Below are 25475 nucleotides of genomic sequence, written 5' to 3'. Positions count from 1 at the left end.
CTACCTTCCAGGAAGCTATGACGTCGGTAGCCTTCAGAATGAAAATTTGAAAGAAACTTCCCAGGAACAGTTGCATATTAAACTGAAAAATTTTAAATTTGACAAAGTAGAAGAGCGATGAAATAATTGAAAAAAAAATCGGAAGGGTAAAAATAGCTGAAATTTTTGAAGGGTAACTACCTCCCGGGAAGTTATGATGTTGGTAGACATCAGGATGAGAATTTGAGAGAAACTTTCCAGGAACAGTTGAATGCTAAACATAAGAGTTTAAAATTTGACAATGTGGAAGATGGTTGAAATAATTTTAGAAAAATAATTTGTGAAGTTGCTGATGGTGCCTTAGGGAAGAAAGTTAGAAATGCAGCTAGTAATACTAGTGAAAATGCTCTATGTTTAATAGAGAAGAGAACAGGCTTGTACAAGAATCATCTGAGTGGTAGATTATATGAAAATAGGAGGAATGTAAAGAAAGTGGAAAAATCATTAAAATATGAACTAAGGAGGTGTAAAGTGCCGGGGACCTGGAAGATGCAGCTAGACGACATTATAGCAAAATACTATGCTGACATGTTAACAAATTGAGAGAGAGTAGTCAATCTGGACTGGAATTCCCAGTTAGAGATAAAAACGGGGCCGCAATAAGTCACAAGGAAAGAGTTAATGATAGACGGGCAGAAAATTTTACGAATATGCTGGACCGGGAAAGAGTTACAGAAAAAGATACACAGGAAAATGAAAATGTTTGTGACACCTTGGATGTAAAGAAAAATTTATTTTGCCAGGAAGAATCCGTGACAGTACTAAAAGGAAATATTTGCAAAATAATAAAGCCCCAGGTGCTGATAGTGTGGTAAATGAGCTTCTTAAATATAGTGGTTTTAAAACCCCCGTATAAGACCCTAATTAAACCCCTGTATAAGAAAACTGACAATAGTGAGTGTGGTAATTATATAGGCATTAACCTGATTTCTATAGGTTGTAAATTACTTAGTATGATGATGCTTTTTAGACTTAGAAATGCTACAGACAAAGTTTTAAGAGAAGAACATTGCGGTTTTCAGAAGGGTAGAAGATGTGTCGACTAAATTTTCATTCTTAGGTAAATAATTAAGAGGTGCCTGAGTCATCAAACACCTTTAGTCCTCACTTTTATAGATTCTGAGCAAGCGTTTGATTCAGCTAATAGATGGGCTTTAGCGAAGGTCTTATCCTTATATGGTATATTAGAAAAATACACTGAAGGGATTAGTGGAGATATACATTAGGGATTAGTACGAGAATAACACTGCTGCGGTTAAGGTAGGAAATAAGGTTAGTAGCTGATTTCGTATTAAATCAGGAATTAAGCAAAACTGTATTCTATCCCCATTGTATATGTCTCATTTTGACGGACTTTGTTTTAAGCAGCACAGGAAAGGCAATAGGAGAACACGGAGTCAAATGGAAAGAAAAACTTTCCTGAACTTAGATTATGCTGATGATTTAAGTATCTAGATGATCTAGATGATCTAGATGTAAGTGTGAGCAAAAATTAATGAACTTTTAGAGGTTTTGCGAGTTCAGGGTGCTAGAATAGGTTTGAAAATTAATATTAAGAAGATTATGTCGCTAAAGCTAGGAATAAGTGAAGATGAAAAGGTGATGTTGAGTAACGAAAAGACTGATCAAGTAGACAGTTTCACTTACATTGGTAGTATTTTTTGTACAGACGGTTGGGAGTCGTGAAGATGTTAAAAGTAGAATAGCCAAGGCTCACGGTGTTTTCCACAGTTGAAAAAAAGTTCGCAAGAATAGAAAGATAAGTCTGAGAACCAAGATTAGAGTATTGGAAGCTACAGTGATGAAAATGGTCAACTATTGTTTTGAAGCATGGGCGCTCTGAAAAACGGAGGAAGATTTGATTGATGTTTTTCAGAGAAAATGCCAACAGATTGTTTAGGGTACCCGGCTGACTGAAAATATTTCAAACAGTAGGCTATACAAAAAGTGTGGTTCAATCCCGCTTTCTAGGGCTTTAATGAGAGAAATGTTGAGATGGTGAGAGCACGCTCTGCCGATGAATGATGACAGATAGCTAATGATTATCCTTTTCGGTTGGCCGTCTAGGGCTAAACGGAAAGCAGGTCGTCCACGGTTGAGATAGGAGGATGTCGTAAGGTAATATTTAAGAGAAATGGGAACTTCCTGGGAGGGTTAAACAGGGAGGCTTTGAATAAATTAGGATAAAGGAGCGTGCGTAGCTGTGTTGGCCTCACTCGGCTTGGTGCTGCGGTGAGTTTTTAGTACTAGTAGTAGCATTTAAATTTGTCGCAATGTTTTCAAAGCAAATATTCTTGAAAGGCAAAATGGCTCATATCTTAGAACAGCTTTCTTGGCCGACACTTACGAATTGTTATCGGACCTAAGTTTGAGAGATAATCCCTTCCGTTTTTTTCAAGCGCACTGAACTTGATTGTACCTTCAAGATTAAACGACTGTGTTCGAGAGTTAGATTACCTGTTCAAAAACAAAATCTGTATTAGTTAAGATGCTACTTACTCAAAGTTCCTAATCGGCAGCGTTGCCAGAGTGGAGGAAACCAAAAATCAGCGCTATTAGTCGTTCTAGAGTGATCTGTCCCGGATGATGATTGGAATTTTCTTGGGGTCAATACCCCGAAAAGTAACTCATTTCCTACCTTAACCGCAGCAGTGTTATTCTCGTACATAGTACTAATCACTTTAATGTGTTTGTCTGGTATCAAACAATTCGTGGTAACGAACTGTAAGTAAGGAGCGACCCGGCTCAATGGTAACCGAAACTCTAGAAAACGGGATTTTGATACCAATAGATATATCAAAAGAATCAGATTTTATACTGATTTCAAATATATAAGTTTCATCAAGTTTAGTGCTACCCATCAAAAGTTACCTGCCTGAGAAAATTTGGCTGATTTTCAAAAAAAGGGAGAAAGACCCCCTAAAAATTATAGAACCTTAATGAAAATTACACCATCATATTCAGCGTGTCAGAAAACTCTACTGTAGAGGTTTCAAGCATCTATCTATAAAAATGTGGAATCTTGCATTTTTTGCCCGAATAAATGTGACGGATGCGTGTTTATTTGTTTTTTTTTTTTTTTTTTGTTTTTTTTCCAGGGGTGATCGTATCGTCCCAGAGGTCCTAGAATATCGTGGGAGGGCACATTGGAACGGAAATTAAAAGTTCTAGTGTCTTCTTTAAGTGACCAAAAAAATGGAGGGCCACTAGGCCCCCTCCCTCGCTTATTTTTTTCCCAAAGTCACCCGATCAAAATTTTGAGATAGCCATTTTGTTCAGCATGGTCGAAAATATGATAAATATGTCTTTTAGGATGACTTAATCCCCCGAAGTTCCCAGAGGGAGGGCTAAAAGTTATGAACTTTACCCAATGTTAACATATAGTATTGATTATTGGGAAGTATACAGAAGTTTTCAAGAGGTTTTTTTTCTGGTAGTGGGAGGGAAGGGTGGGTCGGGGGTTATGTTGGAGGATCTGTTCATGAAGAAAGCTTTTATGGGGGAAGGAAAATTGCCATGAAGGGGGCGCCAGACTTGCCAGCATTATTTATTGTTTATTGGGAAGTATACAACCCTTTTCAGCAAGGATTTTTTCTGGAGGGGGGGGGGCTAGAGGAGGGAATTATTCTTGAGAATATTTCCGTGGAGGATGTTTCTGTGGGGTAAGGAAACTTTCTATGAAGGGGGTGCCGGATTTCCAAGCATTATTTAAAAAACGATCAGAAATTAAATTAAAAAAAAACAAGTTTTTTCAACTGAAATGTAAGAAGGAATATTAGAACTTAAAACGAACAGAAATTATAACGTATGTGAGGGGGTTCTCCTCTAAGTCAATACCTCGCTCTTTACGCTACAGTTTTTTTTTAATGCTTTCAAAAGATCTATCTATTCTAATTAAACGAACTTTGTGATTCAGGGGTTTGTGAATCAATTTTTTTTTAACTTTTAACATAACTAGCTTCGTATTGCCTACGGGGAGAACCCCCCCATATACGTAATAACATATACGTAATAAAAAAAAACAATAAAGAAACAAGCGATACGGCTCACTAGTAATTGAAACTTTGAAAAATGGAATTTTGATGTCAATAAATGTATCAAAAGAATGGGTTTATAATGCTGATTCTAAATATATAAATTTTATTAAGTTTAGTATTACTCATCAAAGGCTACGAGCCTGAGAAAATTTACTCGATTTTTTAAAGAGGGGGAAACATCCCCTACAAGTGAAAGAATTTTAATGAAAATCACACCGTCAGATTCAGCGTATCAGAAAACCCTATTACATAGGTTTCAAGCTCATATCTGCAAAAATCTGCAACTTTGTATTTTTTGCCAGAAGAAAAATATACGAATATAGAAGTTAGTTACGTAAGTTAATTTGTAAAGACATCCATTTAGCAAAAGAAAAGTAAAATTTTTATGCAAATAAAAGCTGCATTAACTAAAAAACGATCAGAAATTAAATGAAAAACAAACAAGTTTTTTGAACTGAAAGTAAGGAGCGACATTAAAACTTAAAACGAACAGAAATTAGTCCGTATATGAAAGGGGCTGTCCCCTCCTCAACGCCTCGCTATTTACGCTAAAGTTTGACTCTGTCTCACAACTTTATTTTTTAAAACAATAAAAAACTTTCGCGTAAAGAGCAAGGCGTTGAGGAGGGGACAGTCCCTTTCATATACGAAATAATTTCCGTTCGTTTTAAGTTTTAATGTCGCTCCTTAATTTCAGTTAAAAAAACTTGTTTTTTTTATTTAATAACATATAAAGATACAACCTTTGCTAAAGGTCTTCTATCAAAAAAATCAAACGCTTGTTCACAATCTATAAAACTGAGGACCAAAGGCGTTTGACAGCTTAGGCACTTCTCAATTCTAACCTAAGAGTGAAAATTTGGTCGACACATCCTTTACCTTTTCTAAAACCTCACTGTTCTTCTCTTAAAAATTTGTCTACAGCATCTTTCAGTCTAAAAAGTATCATATTACAAAGTAATTTGCTACCTACAGAGACCAGACTAATGCTTGGATTATTACCACACTCACTCTTATCACCTTTCTTATGAAGTGGCTTAATTGAGATTTTCCTAAAATCGTTAGGTACTTCCTCTTTTTTTAAATATCATATTCATAATCTTCTGTAACTTATTTCTAACCTCAGAGCCACCGTATTAAAGAAAGTCATTTACCACACAATCAGCACCTGGAGCCTTATTATTTTTTAATCCTTTTAGTTCTGTCGTTAATTCCTCCTCACAAAACAAATCTTCCTTCACATCCAAGGTATCACAAACTTTTTTATTTTCCTCTATATCTTTTCCTGCAACTCTATCTCGATTTAGCAAATTCTCAAAATGTTCTGCCCATCTCTCCTTATTGTGGCCCCTTCCTATCTTTAACTGGGACAAGTCCGGATTGACTCATCCCTCTTAATTTATTAACATACCAGTACAATATTTTACTATTATGCCGTCGAGCTGCATCTTCCAGATCCTCGGCAATTTTATCCATGGCCTCCACTTCACACCTCTTTAGTTCATATTTTAATGCTTTCTCCACTTTCCTTTTGTTTTCATATGATCTATCACTCAGATAGTTCTTGTACAAGTCCCTTCTCCTTTCTATTAAACATAAAGCTTTTTCACTAATATTCTTAGCTGATGTCCAAGCTTTCTTTCCTAAGACACCTTCAGCAACTTCACAAATTATTTTTCTAAAATTATTCCAACCATCTTCCAAATTGTCGAATTTTAAACTCTCGAGTTTAGTATTCAACTGTTCCTGGGAAGTTTCTCTCAAATTCTCATCCTGGAGTCTACCAACATCACAATTTCACAGGAGGTAGTTACCCCTCTGAAAATTCAGCTTTAAATTATCCCTAGACACTATCAAACAATGACCCTTATTTGTAGCATCAATAACAGCACTCCTATATACCCTAGTATCTTATATTGATCCTGCCAGTCTTCGGGTTACTCTAACATAATCAATAAGGTTTGCTGTCTTACCATTACGTGAATACCATGTTAACTTATGAGCCATTTTATGACCAAACACCGTATTGGTTATAACTAGATTGTTATACATACAAAATTGCATAAGTCTGTATCCTTTACTGTTTTCTTTTCCTACACTAAATTTACCTAGGCTAGGATACCATCTATCCTTATGTCTACCAACCTGGGTGTTAAAATCTCCTAGTAAAAACATAATATTTCTACCTGGGATTCTGTCTATTTGCTCCTGTAACTGTAAGTAAAATTCATAGAAATCACTAGTATCTCCGTCAGTCGGTTCTACAGGGGCATTTACTACTACAATTGATACCCTGAACTTTTTAGTCATAAAATGAGCAAATGGTATTCTATTATTAATGCCTTCCCAGCCTAAACAAGACTTAGCAGCTTTCTTATTCATCATGAGCCTTACTCCCTGTCTATGTGCCCGACCCTTTCTGCCTGAGTAAACAATTCTATATCACCTAATTTCATGCTTCCTACCCCTGGGATATGAGTTTCTGAAACTCCTAATAAGTCCAGTTCGAATCGTCTGAATTCGTCAGTCAAACTGTCGATACGACAGTAATTTTTTAACGTCGTAAAATTCCAAGTTCCAATTTTCATGTTCTTTAAATCATTGAAATTACTTTGGCCTTAGGAAAAGCAATAATCCCGGATACCAGTGCAGGACGGGGATCGCATATCTTCTCATTTCTACACCGAAGTGCTTAAGCCGGCTAGGAATCGGACAACAAGAAGTCCCTGGTACCTCTAGTATGAAGGGAGGCTTTGTGCAATCCTGTGCCCATCTTGGTCATAACATGGTTTTCAGCACTTGGTGATGCTCTTATATCTAAAATCTTGCACAGAAAATCTCAAGCCTATCACCTCCGACTCATTATATATTTATGCCTTTAAATATTATGCTACTACGGGACGGCAGCCTATTGTAGATAAATTAGCTAGGAAGAGGGTTTCAACCCGAAAACGCCCATCAAAACAGACCAAGTCCAGAAGAATTGTCCATTAATCAGAATCCCATGCGAATGCTGTGTCGTTTACTAGGCAATAATTTCCACGAGGGGCGCCAGTCCTCACGTGGGAATAGAGTTGACCGCAAAATCCCTAGTTTTGCAGGTACCTCGAAAGGGTCGAGGCAGCCCTTAGCAGAAGCCGTTGTCCATAGATCTGGATCTTACGCCCTGCCGCAGTTGTCCTCCTATAGAGGATCCTCTCGTGATTGTGTTCTGTATCACCATGCAATTTAACCCATTACTGGGAGAAAAGGTTTATAACTCATGGGACGTGTGGAAACACCAATGGACCCTATTGAGTGTACATTTGATGGGCCTTCTTCCTTCTCCGCCTGTATTTATGGCCCCAGGCGAGGGTGCCCCAGTTTCTATTATAGACCCCCAGAGACAAGGTCCCCCTTGGTCCGTGCCTCCTATGGAGGTATCCTTCATATCAGTAGGGCGTTCCCCTATCGCCACAAGGTGACACGATGAGTCACCTGGCGGAGACCCCTTAAAGCTGCCAAATGGTAAATACACTCTGTATCCTAGGTAAATGGTATGTATAACCTATAACTTATAACCAATTTATAACCTAAATCATGTTATAACCTAAACCACCTATACTATATCATGTATAACCTATAGACTAGCACTTCTACTTGATGGTAAAGACAGGAATTACGAATAAGCCGACCTTCCAGTTCAACGTCTGGTTCAATGTTTGGAACAATGTCTGGAACAATCAAAGCTGGACAAATGAGAAAACCACGATAAAAATAATGTTGATGATTAAGAGGAGTTAATGAGGAATTATTAAAAGTTAATGACAAAGAGATGACTTACAAAGAGAACAACAAAGATAGGAGGAAATTATCTGTTGCGCTATTCAAGTATTCCCGGGAAATGCTTTCCAGAAAATTGGTATGTATTGGGTAAAATTCAATCTCCATCCGCACAACTAAAATGGCTTCAGCTGCAGGGATTACGTTATATTGTAAATACTCTCTAATAAAAATGTAAAAATCAGATAATTTTTCTGATGACACTTCCTGTCCCAATCCATTACGTTTTTCTGTATACTAAATATTTACAATTCAACCACAAAAAAAAAAAAAATGTCGCTCACATTTTCATTATCGATAAATTGGCAAAACTGACCATAGAAGTTACCCGTCATGCATCAGCCCTGAGAATAGAAAAACAGACAGTCTCAGAAAATACACATTTCCTCGCAAAAATGTATATATGAAAAGGTAAAATTTCCGGAACAGATCAGTCTCAATTGCTAAATTTTCAGTAATATTACGGACAAATACACGTCTTTGGTTGCCTTCTCTACCAATCTCCGAAACAGGAGCAGCAGCTCCAGTCTCCCCTTCACAAGAAACTGACAGTAATTTCCATTTATTCAACAAATGAGAAATGAAAATTGGCTTTTACCGATATGCAGAAAATGCCAAAAGGACTGAAATACCGGTATGGATGCCAATTTGACTTCAAGCCAAAAGACTTGAAGCTTTTCTTTCCATAAAAGTCAAATTAAAGCTGTCTAACTAGATTTACCCGCTCCCTTATAACACTTCCGAGGTAAAAATAACTAGGAAGTAATACTACTTTATTAGCTTCATTAGGGGCGCCATTCCATAAAGGCTAAGGGTGGAGGGGAGGGAGAAAAGAAAATTCAAAATCTAGTGAATAGGGTATTTTTTTTATGTTTTTTACTATGATCAGCTTAACTGGTTGTGCAAAAAAGATATCCAGATTCCATGGCTTTCTCCTCTCACTATGGGATTTGAAGTAGAAATAAAAAAAAAAAACAATTAACTTACTGTAAAACTGGCTGTGTAATAAAGAAATCTAATTCTTCCTGTTTTCCTCTCTCAGTGTGTTGTTCAACCAAAAGCTTTCCTAAACCACCTCCATCATTTGACCGCAGAAAATGGTGGCGAGCTAGTAGGTAGTTTTTCTCTAGAAAACAAGAGGTAAAGAAAAAGCACCGCTTGGAATTATGCGGCAATCGATTCAAAATCACAACAGACAGAAAAACCGCTTATACACTAAAAAAAAATCTCTTTTTTTCAGAAAGAAAATTAATGTGACTTTAAAGAACATAAAATCCGTAGGGTACCGTAGAAAAAAAAACAAAAAAAAAACAACAAAACAAAACAAAATAAGATTTTGGATTTGATCTTTCCGCCACAACAGCAGTGCCAACTTCTTGGAAAGTATCAATGAAAGTGACAGAGAATCAGCTTCAGTTAAAAAGGAAGATTTTTAACCATTCATTTTTTAATTCTATCAGCCGTACTTATGTTAATTTTTTAAGGTTATCAGCCGTACTTATGTTAATTTTTGCTCGTTTGAGTTTGACTCGGCTATTAATTATAATTTCTTTTCGTTTTGAGTTTCATTTATTTATTGACAGTGATTTGTGGTAGTTCTACGCTAGCAAGATTATTTGACTTGATTTCCGCTCATTTTTGGCTTAATGGAGCTCTTTACTTTTCCTTAAAAAACTTGTTTCCTGATTTTTTTTTTTTAAATTAATGACAACAAATGACCATCTCAAAATTTCTATCAGATCCATTTCGGGAAAATACGAGGTAGGGAGGGGGTATCCACCCTCCCATCACTAAATCTCAAAAAGGTACTAGAACTTCTGAATAGCAATCCAATGGACCCCCTCCGAAGTTTATACGATCACGCTTTCTACACAAACCTTGTATACTCCAGGGCAAAACTTACAACTCTTGCCCTGAGGGCTGTAGGGGGATTGTCATCCTCAAATGCATAATTTCTGGGCATTTTAACTACGTTGAACAAATGGCTATCTGAAAATTTCGATTGGATGTGTTTGGGGAAATGTTGGTCGTGGAAGGGGTTAGTTGCCCTCAAATCCCTTTAGACTATTAAAAAGGGCACAAGCCCGTCCAATTTCCAATGAAATGAGCCCTTTTCGAAGTTACTACGACAACTCCTTCGATATGAAGGGCCCTGGGCTAAAAAAAATTAATAATACATTGTACCCACATGACTCTTTACTTAGGCAGCGATATTGCGCCGCCTATGATATCAGTTGAAGAACTAATAAATTCTTAATGCTTGCAAGGGCAAACTAAGGCAAGATAAATGTAAAAAGTAGAGTGGAGAGACAGTACTTCTCTCTACTATTGAAACCTCTTACTAGTGAAATTGAATCTGAAATTGCACTCATGAAGAAATATTCCACCCGACAAAATTCTCAAAAAAGCTCTCCAGAATAAAGATATTTTTCTTTCCTATTTCTGTAGATACGCTCTTTTTGCCATTGGCGCAAGGATTTTTGAATGCGCCAACAGATATTCATTTTCAGCGCTGTTTTCTGCCCTAGATTCCCTATTCAAACCTTCTTTAGTCCGTTGAAGCCTGGTAACTATTTTCTAGCCATCTTTCTTTATCGTGGGTTCTTGATTAAATTCATTTTCATTTCACTAGTACCTGCTGCAAGTTTTTACTATGATTATTTAGTTTCTGTTCGTTTTGAGTTTCATTTATTCTGTAATAGTGATTTCTGGTCATTTTGAGTTTGAATCTTTTGTAAGTCTTCATTTATTTTTATCTTAAGTTTACAATGGTCAATACATTTCTTTGAAAAACTTATTTTTCGATTTTTTTAATTAGTGTTAAAAAAAGGCACGACCATCACCTATAAATTGGATGTTTTCACTTGCAATCTATTTCTTAGTAGAAAGGTAATAACAGAAACGTAAATATTTATGTGAGTGACGTAGTTTTTATATACATCAGTACTGTAATGACGTTGTCATACTTGTCAAACTTATGTGGAAAAATTGAAGATTTTCATACATGGAAAACTTTTCATTAAATTGCTTAAAGAACATAAAAATTGTAATTACAAAAATATTTGTATATATTTTGACAATGGATTACAACCATTCAATGGCCTTAAAAAGAAAATCAAAAGTTATGAAGTTTAGTAAAAATCATTGTTAGAAATCGGACTTGATTCAATAATCAAATATCTTTTGATTTCCAGCAATAAAAAAGCTGGAAATATGTCCAGCGTGTGTTGAAGGGGATCTTGAAGAAACCAAAGGTGGTATGCGCATACTGCTACTGTGCAACCTAGGGGTATTAAGGAGAAGTTTTTAAGGAATATTTAGGCGGATGTAGAACTAAATCAAAACAAACTATAAACATATGGACTTTCAAAAAAGCTACAAAGAAATATCTGAAGAACAAATTATATTATTAAGTTAGACCTTTAAGGGTAAGTTGTAGGGGATTTTGAACTATATAGAAGGCAATATGTGTATACTTTTAATACTACCACTACAGTTCGGTTACTGTAACTTATGACGCTAAGGGTATTAAGGTGAAACTTTTAGGGAAAGTTTAGGAGGAGTTTCAATTAGAGAAAAAACTATATGCATGCAGGTTTTCAAAAGGGCATATAAGCAATATAATAGGCAGCACCACTCAATAATAGCTAGAAATATCATTAAAAATTTTAAAGGAGCTAATTTGATTCAAAACTAAAAGTTCTGGTGCCCTTTTTAAGAGTAAGTAGAGATTGAAGGGCAAGCACCCCATCTCTGAAGCCCATTCATTTTCCAAACGCATCCAGTCAAAATTTTAAGACAGCCATTTTGTTCAGCATAGCAGAACGGTCCAGCAACTATGTCTTTACAAAATGACACTTTACTAAGTAAAGTGTGCGTTTTAAATGTTTAAACGAAAAAAAAAAGTTTTAAATGTTTTCAGTTTTTTTACTTTCAACTTTAAGGAATAAATATCAATATATATCAATTAAACTGACAATCCACGGTCATTCGTTTGACTTTTCAGTAAAGCGTAAATTATGTTCTGGTCTTGAGAAGGCATGGGGGTTATCAGCCATACTTTTGTTAATTTTTTCACGTCTGAGTTTGACTCGGCTATTAATTATAATTTCTTTTCGTTTTGAGTTTCATTTCTTTATTGATAGTGATTTGTGGTAGTTCTACGCTTGTAAGATTATTTGACTTTATTTCCGCTCATTTTTGGCTTAATGGAGCTATGTACTTTTCTTTAAAAAACATGTTTCGCAATTTTTTAATTTTTTTTTTAATTAATGACAACAAATAAACATCTCAAAAATTCTATCAGATCCATTTTGGGAAAACACGTGGTGGGTGGGGGGGTATCCACCCTCCCATCTCTGAATCTCAAAAAGGTACTAGAACTTCTGAATAGCAATCCAATGAACCCCCTCCGAAGTTTATACGACCACCCTTTCATTATAAACCTTATATGCCCCAGGGAATAACTTACAACTCTCGCCCTAAGGCCTGTTTGAGGGGGGGGGGGGTTGTCATCCTCAAATGCATAATTTCTGGGCATTTTAATTACGTTGAACAAAATGGCTATCTGAAAATTTCGATTGGATGTGTTTAGGGAAATGGTGGCCGTGGAAGGGGTTAGTAGCCCTCCTATAACTTTCGACTATTAAAAAGGGCACCAGCCCTTCTAATTTCCAATTGAATGAACCCTTTTCAAAGTTTCTACGACAACTCCTTCGATACGAAGTGCCCTGGGCAAAAAATAATAATAATACATTGTGCCCAAATCGCTCTTTACTTAGGAAGCGTTATTGCGCCGCCTATGACATCAGTTGAGGAACTAATAAATTCTTAATGCTTGCAGGGGCCAACTAAGGCAAGATAAATGTAAAAAGTAGAATGGAAAGACAATACTCCTCTCTACTATTGAAACTCCTCATTAGTGAAATTGAATCTGAAATTGCACTCATGGAGAAATATTCTACCGGACAAAATTCTCAAAAAAGCTCTCCAGAATAAAGATATTTTCCTTTCCTATTTCTTTAGATACGGTCTTTTTGCCATTGGCGCAGGGAGTTTTGAATGCGCCAACAGATATTCGTTTTCAGTGCTGTTTTCTGCCCTAGATTCCCTATTCAAACCTTCTTTAGTCCGTTGAAGCCTGGTAACTATTTTCAAGCAATCTTTCTTTATCGTGGGTTCTTGATTAAATTCATTTTCATTTCATTAGTACCTGCTGCAAGTTTCTGCTATGACTATTTAGTTTCAGTTCGTTTTGAGTTTCATTTATTCTGTAATAGTGATTTATGGTCATTTTGAGATTGAATTATTGTAAGTTTTCATTTCTTTTTATCTGAAGTTTAAAATGGCCAATACATTTCTTTGAAATTATTTTTTCGATTTTTTAATTAGTCTTAAAAAAAAGTACGACCATCACCTATAAAGTGGATGTTTTCACTTGTAATCCATTTCTTGGTAGAAAGATAATAAAAGAAAGAGAAACAGAAAGGTAAATATTTATGTGAGTGACGTAATTTTTTTATACATCAGTATTGTAATGACGTTGTCATACTTGTCAAAGTTATGTGGCAAAATTGAAGATTTTCATGCATGAAAACTTTTCATTAAATTGATTAAAGAACATCAAATTTTAATTGCAAAACAATTTGTATATATTTTGACAAGGGATTAGAGCCATTCAACGACCTTAAATAGAAAATCAAAAGTATGAAGTTTAGTAAAAATCATTGTTAGAAATCGGACTTAATTCAATAATCAAATATCTTTGAAAAGACACAGTATGAAAAGACATTAAATTATGTAAAGAGCAAAACCTGGTAATTGCAAAAATATTTGTATATATTTTAACAAGGGATTACAACAATTCAAAAACCTTAAAAAAGAAAACCAAATTTTGAACCTTAGTAGAAATCGTTGTTATAAATCGGACTTGCTAGAACAATCAAATATCTTTGAGGCCGCTTGCCGAGCACCAAGGCTCGGGGCAAAGCCGGCGGGGTATATATACTATCTTTATAAGTGAGCAATAATTGTGTATTGATGTATGTATTTAGCTATTGCTAAAGTATTAGAAAAATTCCACCCTTTACGCTGATTCCATGTTTTTTTTTACTATTATTCTCCATGACCACACTGCCTTTTCTATGACGAAATCAATAAGAATTCCAAATAGGGATAGGTCCTTTTATTAGACAGTGAAACGAAAATCATCTTGTAAAACTAGTAATAACAAATCGTTTAATCCTTCATACTGAATAATAAAAAGAGTGGTATTTCCTAGGAATTTTTTTCAATCTCGACCCTATTCCTCAAAAACTGTGAAATTATTTTTCTTGAATAGCATTTACAAAACCAAACCTTCTTTTAATGTTTTATTTCTTTTATTTTACCAGAAGTAGGGTCTATTTTAATATTGGAACTAGGGAATATCTGTGATTTTTATAGCGGAGAAAATAGTAGTTTTATCAAAGCAATTTGTCGATTTTTTTGACGGGGTTGATAGTTGTACTGCTAAGGCCCTAATCATTAAAGTGCATGAGAACCGGCGATATATCACTTGCGATGAAAATGGCACTGAAGAATGTAATAACAAATTTATGAAGGAAGGATTTAAGTAACTGAAAATTTGTCATTCCAAAATTTTGTGCATCTACGGATTGTTTTGGGTACCCGGCTGACTGACAGGATTTCAAATAGTAGGCTGTACGAAAAGTGTGGTTCAATCCCGCTTTCTAAGGCTATAATGAGAGAAAGGTTGACATGGCTAGAGCACATTCTGCAGATGAAGGATGACATATTACCGAAGATGGTCCTTTATGGCCAAACGTCTAGGGCTAAACGAAAAGTAGGTTGTCCGTGGTATGGGGTGCGAGGATGTCATAAAGGAAGATTTCAAGGAAATAAGAACTTCCTTGAAGGGTGTAAAGAGGAAGGCCTAGAATCGATTGGGATGGAGGAGTGCGCGTAGACGTGATGGCCTCGGGTATTTTGGTGCTGTGATGAGTTGTAAGTAGCAGTAGTATGTAGGTAATTTGGGTCTCTATATTTCATTCTTACTGTGAAGCCAAAATATTTCAGTAGTATCATTAACAAGATTTAATTGTGACCTAGTGAAATCAATGACCTGGTTTCATCTGGTTTAAAAAAAAAGTAATCACTAATGCGTCACAAATTTCAATATTTGTTCTGTTCTCTACTTCCCCGTGTAATTAATTTGTAATTCTTCGTATTTTGTCATGGAGAAAGTTTTTACAGCTTTGCCATGATCTCATTTTGTTCGTAAATGAGTATGAAATTACCCAAATCCTGTATTATATTCTTTGACTTCAGGAAACTCCTACCAATAATGGCGTCATTATTCAATTGGTTTATTCAAAGAAATCTTTTAAATGCTGTTAAATTTAGCATAATTTGACTTTTCCTGAATTCTACTAATGCAAAAATCACTTGCACAAAAGTTTTAAAAAGTTAGTCACGTAGCTTCTTACTGTTGGTTAATATTATAATTTTTGCAGAGGTGAAATTACCTAATGAATAAAACCAGCTCCAAATTGGCTAAAGGGATACAAGACATGTGAAACTGATTGAATACATGCTAGGCGTATTTATTTTAGCGTTTACTTTATTTTCTTGGGTCACAATGGCTGAGCAAGAAGGAAACTGCCATGCCTTTAAGGAAAACGTCAATCTTCTTTCCCCAGCTCAAGCAACGGAAATACTGAGAGCCAATGAGATGTCAAGGATAATAACGCGTCTTGGTGCTGTCAAAGCTGTTGAATGGAATCAATTAGGATCCAATATCCCCATTGAGGATACTTTAGCAATGGCTCATTGCAAACATTCGAATGGTATGCTTTTTGGTGTGTTTGATGGGCATTCAGGTCCTTTTTGTGCTCAAGTACTTTCAAACTGGATTTTTCCTTACATTGCAGCTGCACTAACCCCCAGTAGACAACTGCAAAGCATTTTTAGTCAAAAACATTCGAAGAATGTAAGAGATGAACTACTAGAAAATGTTACAGAAACCTTAACTTTGGTTCCAGAGCTTCATGAGGTCTATACACGTAGCTTAAGGGAATATGTTGATGAAAAAATAAAGAATGATTCAACATTGTGTGAAACTACTCTGTTTGATGGTGCAAGTGTCGTAAAATACACTCTTGCAGATGATGGGATAAATGACGTTGCTGGATCACTAGAACAGGCATTTCTAAGGCTAGATGACGATTTGAGTCGAGAGGCTTTAGCATCAAAAAAAAAAAAGAATGTTGCTTTTGACACAATGGCTGCTGCTTTGTCTGGCGCTGTGAGTAACGTGGCTCATGTACATAACAACATTCTTTCAGTCGCTAATGTTGGCGATTGCCAAACTGTCTTAGGTTCACTAGGGGAAGGTAATAGATGGATAACAACCAGATTGTCTTCTAAACATACAGCTGAGAATCCACTTGAGCTTAATAGAATCTTTTCTGAGCACCCACCCAAAGAAAGTTATTCAGTTATTGTTGGAGATCGACTTCTTGGTCACTTAATGCCTTTGCGAGCCTTTGGTGACTTCACATACAAGTGGGACAAGGCAGTGATACAAGAGCATGTTTTTCCTTATTTCAGAAACGTAGCTGTACCTCCTAACTATCACACGCCTCCTTATTTGACAGCCCGACCAGAGATAATGCAGCATCAGCTTGTTGACAATGATAAATTCCTTATTTTAGCAACAGATGGCCTTTGGGACTTTCTAACACCTTCAGAGGCAGTTAAAATAGTCGGGGAGCATTTGCTTGGACATGAAGACCCAGAAGATGTGAATGCTGCCACTCATTTATTGCGTCATGCATTAGCGGGTACTGCTGCAGGTCTTGACCACGACAGGCTGGCAAAACTTCTTACTAAGCCTAAAGAAATCGTTCGAAACTTCAGGGATGACATATCAGTCGTTGTCGTATATTTTGACTTTGAGTATCTCCAAAAGTATCCATTTCATACTGAGATTTCGGATCAAGTAGCTTAAATATTTTACCTATCTGCTAAAAAATGGATTACTAGTGAAAACATTCAATTTATAGGTGATAGTCGTAACTTTTTTTTAAACACTAATAAAAAAAAATCGAAAAAGAAGTTTTTCAAAGAAAAGTATAGGCCATTTTAAAAGGTAAAAAGAAATGAATTTACAATAATTTAAACTCAAAATGACAAGAAATTACTATTACAGAATAAATAAAACTAAAAACAAACAGAAACTAAAAAGTTGTAGCAAAAATTTGCAGCAGGTACTAATGAAATGAAAATAAATTTATTCAAGAACCCACGATAAAGAAAGATTGCATGAAAATAGTTACCAGGCTTCAACGGGCTAAAGAAGGTTTTAATTTGAAATCTAGGGCAGATAAAAGTGCTGAAAACTAATGTCTGTTGGCGCATTCAAAATTCCTTGCGCTAATGGCAAAAAGAGCGTATCTACAGAAATGGGAAAAAACAGGGTAATTTTTATTCTGGAGAGCTTTTATGAGCATTTTGTCGGGTAAAATATTTCTCCTGGAGTGCAATTTCAGATCGAATTCCACTAATGAGGGATTTCAATGGTAGAGGGGAGTATTATCCCTCCATTCTGCTTTTTATATTTACCTTGCCTTAATTTGCCCTTGCAAGCATTAAGAATTTATGAGTTCTTCAACCGATAGAATATAGCGTGAAAAACTATATTCTGCGCAATACTAAGTATTTTGCAAATTCTTTCCCCCACCCCCACCCTAACTCCCCCAACGTGACCCAGATCTTTCCAAGCTCGGGTAACCTCGTAGCAGTACACGTATGCACCTAGCGGAAATTTTAAGTGAGCGCTATCTAGCAATAAGAATTAGTTGTACAAACGTCATTGCCATCACTTTGTTGATAATCGAGGATTATATTCAATATGAAAAGTCGACCAGGCTCAACTTTGTGCCACCGCATCATACTGTTGAATCCACCATAAATCTTGATTCGAAAAGAAATTGTGGTCTTGTTGGTGTTACAACAAGCCAACTAGCAGTCTGACTAGCAATCAAACTTCATAGTTTGATTCTCTGCATGACGAAGATAAATAGCAATCAAACTTCAGAGTTTGATTCTCTGCATGACGAACATAGCTCGAAATTTATCGAAAAGCACATGCTGCTCGTAAAAGAGCAGTGTCCGTATTGCACTGTCACACAACCTCTTTACTACGACTGAAGAGATCCTTGTGAATGTGATAACCAATGAGCAGACCACTCCATCGGTTACAAGCTCTTACTTGCAACTGAGGAACGAGGACTTGAAGCTGTAGCCAAATATGCCAAAGGGGATGAAAAGCCTTTTCAAAAAATAAAGTAACCCCAATGGATATTGCTTTAAGAAAATCGGGATAAAAAAGAATGCCGTTGGACAAAGCACAGTTTTTTCAGAGCTTATGACAGCGAAGAGAATCCTGTGTGGGATAGATTCCAGCACTAACGGTGGACTGAAACAACTTAAAAGTATTGCAAGCATAGAACTCTTTTTATATACTCCTTCAATTTTTGAGCTCAGGAATTCTACGTTGGCGCTTCGAAGTGACCGTGCTAGACTTTCTCAGAGGCCAGTGGCTTACGTGAATGGCCTGAAAACCCGAACTTCAAAGAGGAACGTTCCTTGTATAGGGGTGAAGCTTTTGCTATCAATTTCATGCAACTGGTTCGTCAAAACCACCAGCTGAACATTAAACCGTTGAAATTTATACCATGCGGTTGCTTAAAGTCTTGTTGAGAGGGATACTTGAAACATCAAGTAAAATTCATATTGTGAGTGACAGGTATGACGGACTGTTTAGTCAAACTGATTCAAATTGTGGCAGGATATCTCCGAAGGACTGCAGTGGGTGTCACCAGCTAGGTGGCCGCTGCTCGACAATCCATTTCTTCTCGACGAGCTCAAAAATTGGAAAATGGACAAAGATTGTTGCAAATACAGAGCAAAGCAAATTTGATGAAAGCAATTTATGAAAAACGGGAAGCAAATGGATTTGACTATATAAACAGCTTAAGTACTTCCGACACCCTGCATTTACGGCTGTCTAGAGGATTTGGACAGGATGAGAGCTGTATGTTCAAGTCATGATGTTAATTAGGACTAGTGGACCTATTTCCTTGCCTCCATAACATTTTTCCTGGGGAGAATGTTGTGCGTCAACTCCTCGTGAAGTTTCTAAATTATTACGTCCCCATCGATTTTTTATTCCAGAGAACGGAGAAGCAAATATTGAACTTCCTGGCGTTCATTCACTGCATTTCAGGGTGTGACACAATGAGTTACTGTTTCTCCAGAAGAAAACGAACATTCTTAGTGTCCACCCAGTGTGCAATACAGAAGTCAAGAGATGAAGTCTTCATGAAAGCCAGAAAGTTCTCCTTCCAAGACGTTAGCTGATAATCAGCTCTTATGGAAGGGATTCTAATCAATTTTCCCTGAGTGATTTACGAGTACACTTGTACCCTCGTAAGAAGGAGCTGAAAGCGTTGTCTCCTACAGAGAGGGTGTGTTGGGACCTTTGGCCCCTTTTGTTTCAGAAAAATACCCTTTTTATAAATTCAACTTCATTTATCTGCAATTTCAATATCAAAACCCCGGGATAGGCTTTTATTGTGAGATGTCTGAAGGATTCCATTAATTAGCTAATGTCTGAAAAAGCCAGGTGAGGGATGACTCATACAGCTTAAATTTACAGACAGAAAAGTTTCAAAGGATGCTGGGATTTTAATTTGATTCGGTCATTTATTACCTTTGGTCAGAGCTAGGCGAACCTCCATGCGCAGAAAGGCTTCACGCAGTATCTTTTTTAATTGTAAGTGTTTTTTAGTTAGTTCAGTTTGAGTTCATGTAGAGAGTGAAGAGAGAATACAGATAAGAAATCTTTCTTTATACTTTTGACCTTTTTGATTGGCTTAGGTAGGGCCGGCGGCCTATACAGAAGGGTTGAGGTTATATTAATTGTAGTAGGAAAAGAGTGGCAAGATATACCGTTATTTTCAAATCTACAGGGGGTCCGTTTACCCTTCAAGGAGATATCTAGAAATATTAGTGGTAACCCAGGTTGGGTACCCTTGGCCTTAGAGTATGACCATTTCCTCGTTCAACGCCATTATTATAAGCTGAAGCAGGATATATTGGGGATTGGAAATTAACGTACATTTTATTTACAAAAACGCTGCGTTAAGTGTGGGCGACCCATTATAATATTTGGCGCCAGCGGGGCTTTCCCCTCCAGTAAGTGGTGTAGCACCATCTCTGCACCAATAAGTGGTGACACCCGTAACCTACCGCTATAATAGGGTGATTGTGGAACATTGTAAGCATTCTTACTATCAGTTAGAATCTGGAATGCCCCATTCTATGCAAGCCTGTGTCTGCCAAGCTCTTTGAGTTATGGATGGCAATTTTCTGGACAAGATGTTGTTTTTGTTGTTTCGAGCGCTTCCTCACTTCCATAGGGATATTCCCAACTCTTTCGTGAGTGTAGAAAAGAGTGTACCAAGAACTGCAAATGCCTTCCTCGACTTTGTGATGTTTAGTGTGCTTGTGCCGGAAAGTGTGATAAATCGCCTTTGTGGTCATTTTCTTTAGATTCTTTTTTTTTCTCTTTTTTTTATCAAAAGCTTTATTTTTACAGCTATTTTTTTTATTTAGGACGTCCTTCTGACGAGGCTAGGATTCAATATCTATGCACTTTAATTTATTCCAACCTGGCCTGTATTTATTTACTCCTCCCCCTTTGAACATAACTCTAATGCAAATACAGGAAAGTTGGTTTCTGGTGTCACCACTTAGATATGTTTTAATAATGTGCAGTAACGAAGCTAGATCTGATTGTGCTCATCAGTTTTTTTCTCTCTCGGTACCTTATTCTGTTTCACATTCTAAATTCAAACCTCTCATCTAGGTCGAAAAACAGAAAATGTAGCTGATGACGTCATCGAATATACAAATTCGGGGATATCTCTTTTGGCACACGAAATTTTCGTTACCCCCGCCTATATTCGTTTCTAGCAACCAATTTTGCCCCTGATAAATTCTTCAAGCCTTATTTAGCCCGTTGAAGTCTGTGATGTTAGAATTTCGTTGGCCGAATCCCTGACTAATTTTAAAATAAGCGAACAAGAAGAAAATGCTATCTTGTTTGCTTTGTGGTAAAACCCTGGCCCGTAGTAGCTAATGTTAGTCATTTTTACTGAAGCGTTAACTTGAACCTTTACGCAAGCAGTGATGGAACATACTTGTAATGATTACATTGCAGTTTTCTATAAGAAAAATTATATAAATTAACACGGCCTTTTCTTTTCGTACTTATAAGTAAAAAAAAAAAAAAAAAACTATATATTTAGGATAATATGATTCATTATTAGCAACACAAGACAAAGGTCCATGATACAGAATGAGATATAGAATGGCAGAAAATAGACCTTGGATATTTATGAAGACTAAATAAATTTTTGAGAAATTTGAGATTATCATTGAAAATTTCCTTAAATTCAAAACAATAAAAGAAAGACTAAAATCAGAAAACTGGCACAAATTGAGAGAAGAGAGGTAGGTGGGTATTTGGCCCTTTCTAGAATTCGAAAAGCATTTTTTGTGCGTGTTTATTTTGTTTATTTAAATACAGTGCTTGTATTTTCATTGAAAAATATTTGAAAAGAAAAAACAAATCACGATTTTGAAGATTTTTGAAAAATAGATTTTGTTCTCCCCCCTAAACATTTTCGTGAATTGGCATCACTGAATCAGAAATGCGTCTTACATCGCAAAACATGACCTTCCCCAAAAAAAGACAACCTTTGCAAGCACTTCCCTCCCCCCCCCCTTCATAAGTAGCCCATACTTTTGTATTTGAAAATAAGCTTCCTCCCCTCCCTGTCCAAAATTCTGTATTTGGCTTGATTTAAGCATCAAGAGAGAAAATTTTACCAGGGAGTTGAAAAAAACAAAACCAAACTTAAATCTTAGTTATGAATTATTTGACCTATAAAAAGAACAACTTTTCTCTTGGGTCAGATTAGATTTGGATAAACATTTCTTATTCACAAACAAAACAAAAAGATACAATAGGATATATACACATCGAAAGCATGGCTTATGAAGATGTGCCAGTACCATATAAAAAAAAGAACCCTTAAAGATAAACTACAAGTAAAAGGCATTCCAGATCAAAGTAAAAGGCATTTTGCACATAAGCTCCATTGACAGTAGAGCATTGGTAGACATTAGAAAAGCAACATTTTCAAACATTTTTTATTTATTTAAAGAGCTCTAAAAAATGGTACCCTATCTTCAGAAAGGAGAACAATGATATGTAATAAAAAGGATGGAGATCCTCCATAGTCACTGCTGGCGTATTGGGTACTAAAGCAATGCCTCAGTTGCTGGGTCTTTTTTACAGAGACAAGTAGCCAGGCTTTTGCCTAACTTTGCTGCAGAAGGGATCGATCCCTGGCCTCGTATAGTCAGAGTATCAATCAACTGTTCTACCATAGGGTGATATGCTGGAAACAAAGCTGGAGATTTAAATTTTTTATTATTGACCAAGTATTATGATCAAATGATTATCCAAACTTTGATACAAACTTGCCAATAAAAGAATTTGGGAGACGTACCTTGGAGTAATTAAACGCAAAAGTTTAACACTTAAGATCTCATACCCCGAAAGAAGGCATTATATTTATTTACCCTTATGTTGTCCGTAGTGATATTTGGTCATCAAAATCATAAACTAATGTAAAAGAAATATTTTGTGATATCTGAATGAGGTGAAGTATCGATGCAAACTTATGAAACCAAACAGACGAACAGTACGAAATCAAAGGATCAGTGGTTATCAACTAGTTTTTGGGCTAAGCCCTATCTATGTATTTCTAAAATCCTGTTGCCCCATTCGTAATAATTAAATTTTGTTACTAAAAATAGTACGCGTATTCATCTGAAGGGTGGACGACGTTTAGCCTCCCCTCCCCCCAGAAAACACTCTCCGGCTAATACCCCCGTGGAAAATGCCACCCTCGAAATATCTCCCCCCAGAAAATAGCAACTCCAGGTGGCTGGTTAGTATCCACTCCCTTTGGACCTTATAAATCGGACTAGAACTCTCAATTTCTGTTCTAACGAGACCATTCCGAAAGTTTCTGCGAGCATGAGGTGAAGGTATGGACAAGGAAGGGACAGTCACCCTCCTATAAGTAAAAAATTATACTCATTTTGGGGCTGAATGTTACTCTTTACTTTCATAATAGCAGCGTAGACCAGAAATATTTCCAGAAATCATTAGGGAGTAGATACCAAGTTAACATTTTTGATGCGTCTTTGAAAGTTTCTTTTGTACGCCCCCCCCCCAAAAAAAAAGAAAACCTTTGCTGGAAAATACTCTTTTGCTGGCTTTTTGCTGGAAAACTTTTCTACAGAAAAGAAATTTTCTGGATAAAATTTTCAGCTAGAATGAAATTATCTAGGGGGAATTTCCACGGAGGGGGGGGGGATTTTACATGAAAAGAATTTTCCACGGAGGAATATGCCCCTAGGGCATAGCTTAAAACCCTTGCCGTAGGGCTCTGGGGGGGTTGTGCCACCCCTGGAAGCATTGTTATACATTCTTTGGACTATTTTAAACAAAATTGCCCTTGCATAATTACAATCAAATGAATATGGTGAAGAGGGGTAGTTGAGTGGGGGGCGCTACTTGGCCTCCATCACTATTGACTCTTAAAAGAGAACTAGAATTTTCAATTTCAGCCAAATGAGCCACCTCAAAAGCTTATACAACCATCTTTTCCATAAGAACCTTAAATGCCCCAGGGGCATAATTTACAACCTTCGCCCTCAGGCTCTGGTGGATTGTACCAATCTCAAAAGCCTTGTTATATAATATTTGGACTATTTTGAACAAAAGGACTGTCTCAAAATATCAATTGGATACATCTCAGGAAAACACGACGTGTTTGAGTGTGTGTTTAGGGAGGAGGGGGTAGCTGCGCCCTGATCCCTTTGACTCTTAAAAAAGGCACTAGAATTTACGATTACCAATCCAATGAGTCCCCTCCGAAGCACATGCGAACATCCTTTTTATAAGAGCCTATATGCCCCAATGGCATAACTCACAACCCTTTCCATGAGGGGGAGGGGGGTGTCTTCCCCACAGACATAACTTCTGAAACCTTCAACTACGATGAATAAAATTTGTATCTCCAAATTTAGATATTAAGACAAATGCTGAGCGTGGGTGGGGGGGGGACGGACTGTCTACTTTCAAGGCACTTTGACTCTTAAAAAGGGCAATATAACTTCCAATTTCAAAATCAAATAAGCCCCATCTGATGTTTATACGACCGCCCAATCCATAAAACCTTATATGACCTCACTAAATAACTTACAACCCCATCCCAGGGCACTGAGGGACTATGGCATCCCAAGAGACATTACTATATGGTCTTTAGACTATTTTGAAAAAAATCACTACGTTATAATTTCAAACAGATGCGTTTGGTGAAAGGAGGGGTTGTAGAAGAAGGGGGGAAGGACTAAATGCCGTCCATCATTTTTGGCGCTTAAAAAGAAACTAGAACTTCAAATTTTCAACCAAATGAGCCTCTTGTAAAGTTAAACAACCAACCATCTCTTCCATAAAAACCTTAAATACACCCAGGGCACAACTTCCATTCCTTGCCCCTAATCTCTATGGTTTGTTTCAACCCCAAAAGCCTTGTTATATGATATTTAGGCTATTTGAATAGAATGGCTATCTCAAAATTTCTACTAGATACAGTTCGGAACAATACGACGTGTGTGTGTGTGAGGGGGGGGGGGTAGCTACCCTCCAATCACTTTCACTCTTAAAAGAGCACTAGAGCGTCTGATTACAAATCCAGTGAGCCCCCTCTGAAGTTTATATGACCCCGCTTTCTATAAAAAAAAACATTGATACCCCCAGGGCATAACTTACAACCCTTGCCCTGAGGGCTGGGGGGATTGGTTATCCTCAAAGTCATATTTCCAGACCTTTAAAATACGTTGAATAAAATAGCTATCTCAAAATTTTGATTTGAAGTGTTTGGGGAAATGATGGGCATGAGGGGGGGGGGGGTCATTTGCCCACTGATCACTTTCGACAAATAAAAAAGGCATTAGTCCTCTAAATACAAAACTTTCAATAAAAGCCTTATATGCCCCCTGGGCATAAATTACGACCCTTGTCCTGAGTGCTATGGGGGGGGGGGGATTGTCATGCTCAAAGAAATAATTTCCAGACCTTTCAACTACGTTGAACAAAATGACTATATAACAATGTTGAGCGGAAATGTTTGGGGAAATGATGGGCTTGTGGGGGGAGGGGGGGGCATTCACCCTTCGATCGGTTTTGGCTATTAATAAGGGCACTAGCCCTCTCAATTCCCAATTGAATGAGCCCTTTTTGAAGTTTCTACGACAACACTTTCTATAAAAAACCTTATATGTCCCCAGGGAATAACTTACAACCTTTGCCCTGGGGGCTATTGGGGGTTTGTCATTCTCAAAGACATAATTTTCGGATCTTTCAAC

General features: G+C 36.8%; 2 protein-coding genes across 2 annotated transcripts in view; one reads left to right on the top strand and one right to left on the bottom strand.

Annotated features, from left to right (window-relative positions):
- The window catches only part of LOC148942277 (Golgi to ER traffic protein 4 homolog), a 91468-nt gene that overhangs the window by 18915 nt on the left and 47078 nt on the right, over positions 1–25475 (bottom strand). The window contains exon 6 of the mRNA XM_089102944.1: positions 8886–9024. Coding sequence (XP_088959070.1) covers positions 8886–9024 — 139 coding nt within the window. The remainder of the gene's footprint in view (positions 1–8885; positions 9025–25475) is intronic.
- On the top strand, positions 15538–16908 carry LOC148942278 (pyruvate dehydrogenase [acetyl-transferring]-phosphatase 1, mitochondrial-like). Its single transcript, XM_089102943.1, has one exon. The coding sequence runs from the start codon at positions 15538–15540 to the stop codon at positions 16906–16908; it is 1371 nt and encodes a 456-aa protein (XP_088959069.1).

Source organism: Artemia sp. Qi Xiang Cuo, chromosome 17, assembly GCF_049724085.1.
Source record: "Artemia sp. Qi Xiang Cuo chromosome 17, ASM4972408v1, whole genome shotgun sequence".
Lineage (NCBI taxonomy): Eukaryota > Metazoa > Arthropoda > Branchiopoda > Anostraca > Artemiidae > Artemia > Artemia sp. Qi Xiang Cuo.
The sequence above is the reverse complement of the archived record's forward strand: the minus strand, read 5'-3'. Positions and strand labels throughout refer to the sequence as shown.

Coding starts and splice junctions, on each gene's coding strand:
- LOC148942278 (XM_089102943.1), top strand. CDS start 15,538: ATGGCTGAGCAAGAAGGAAACTGCCATGCCTTTAAGGAAAACGTCAAT.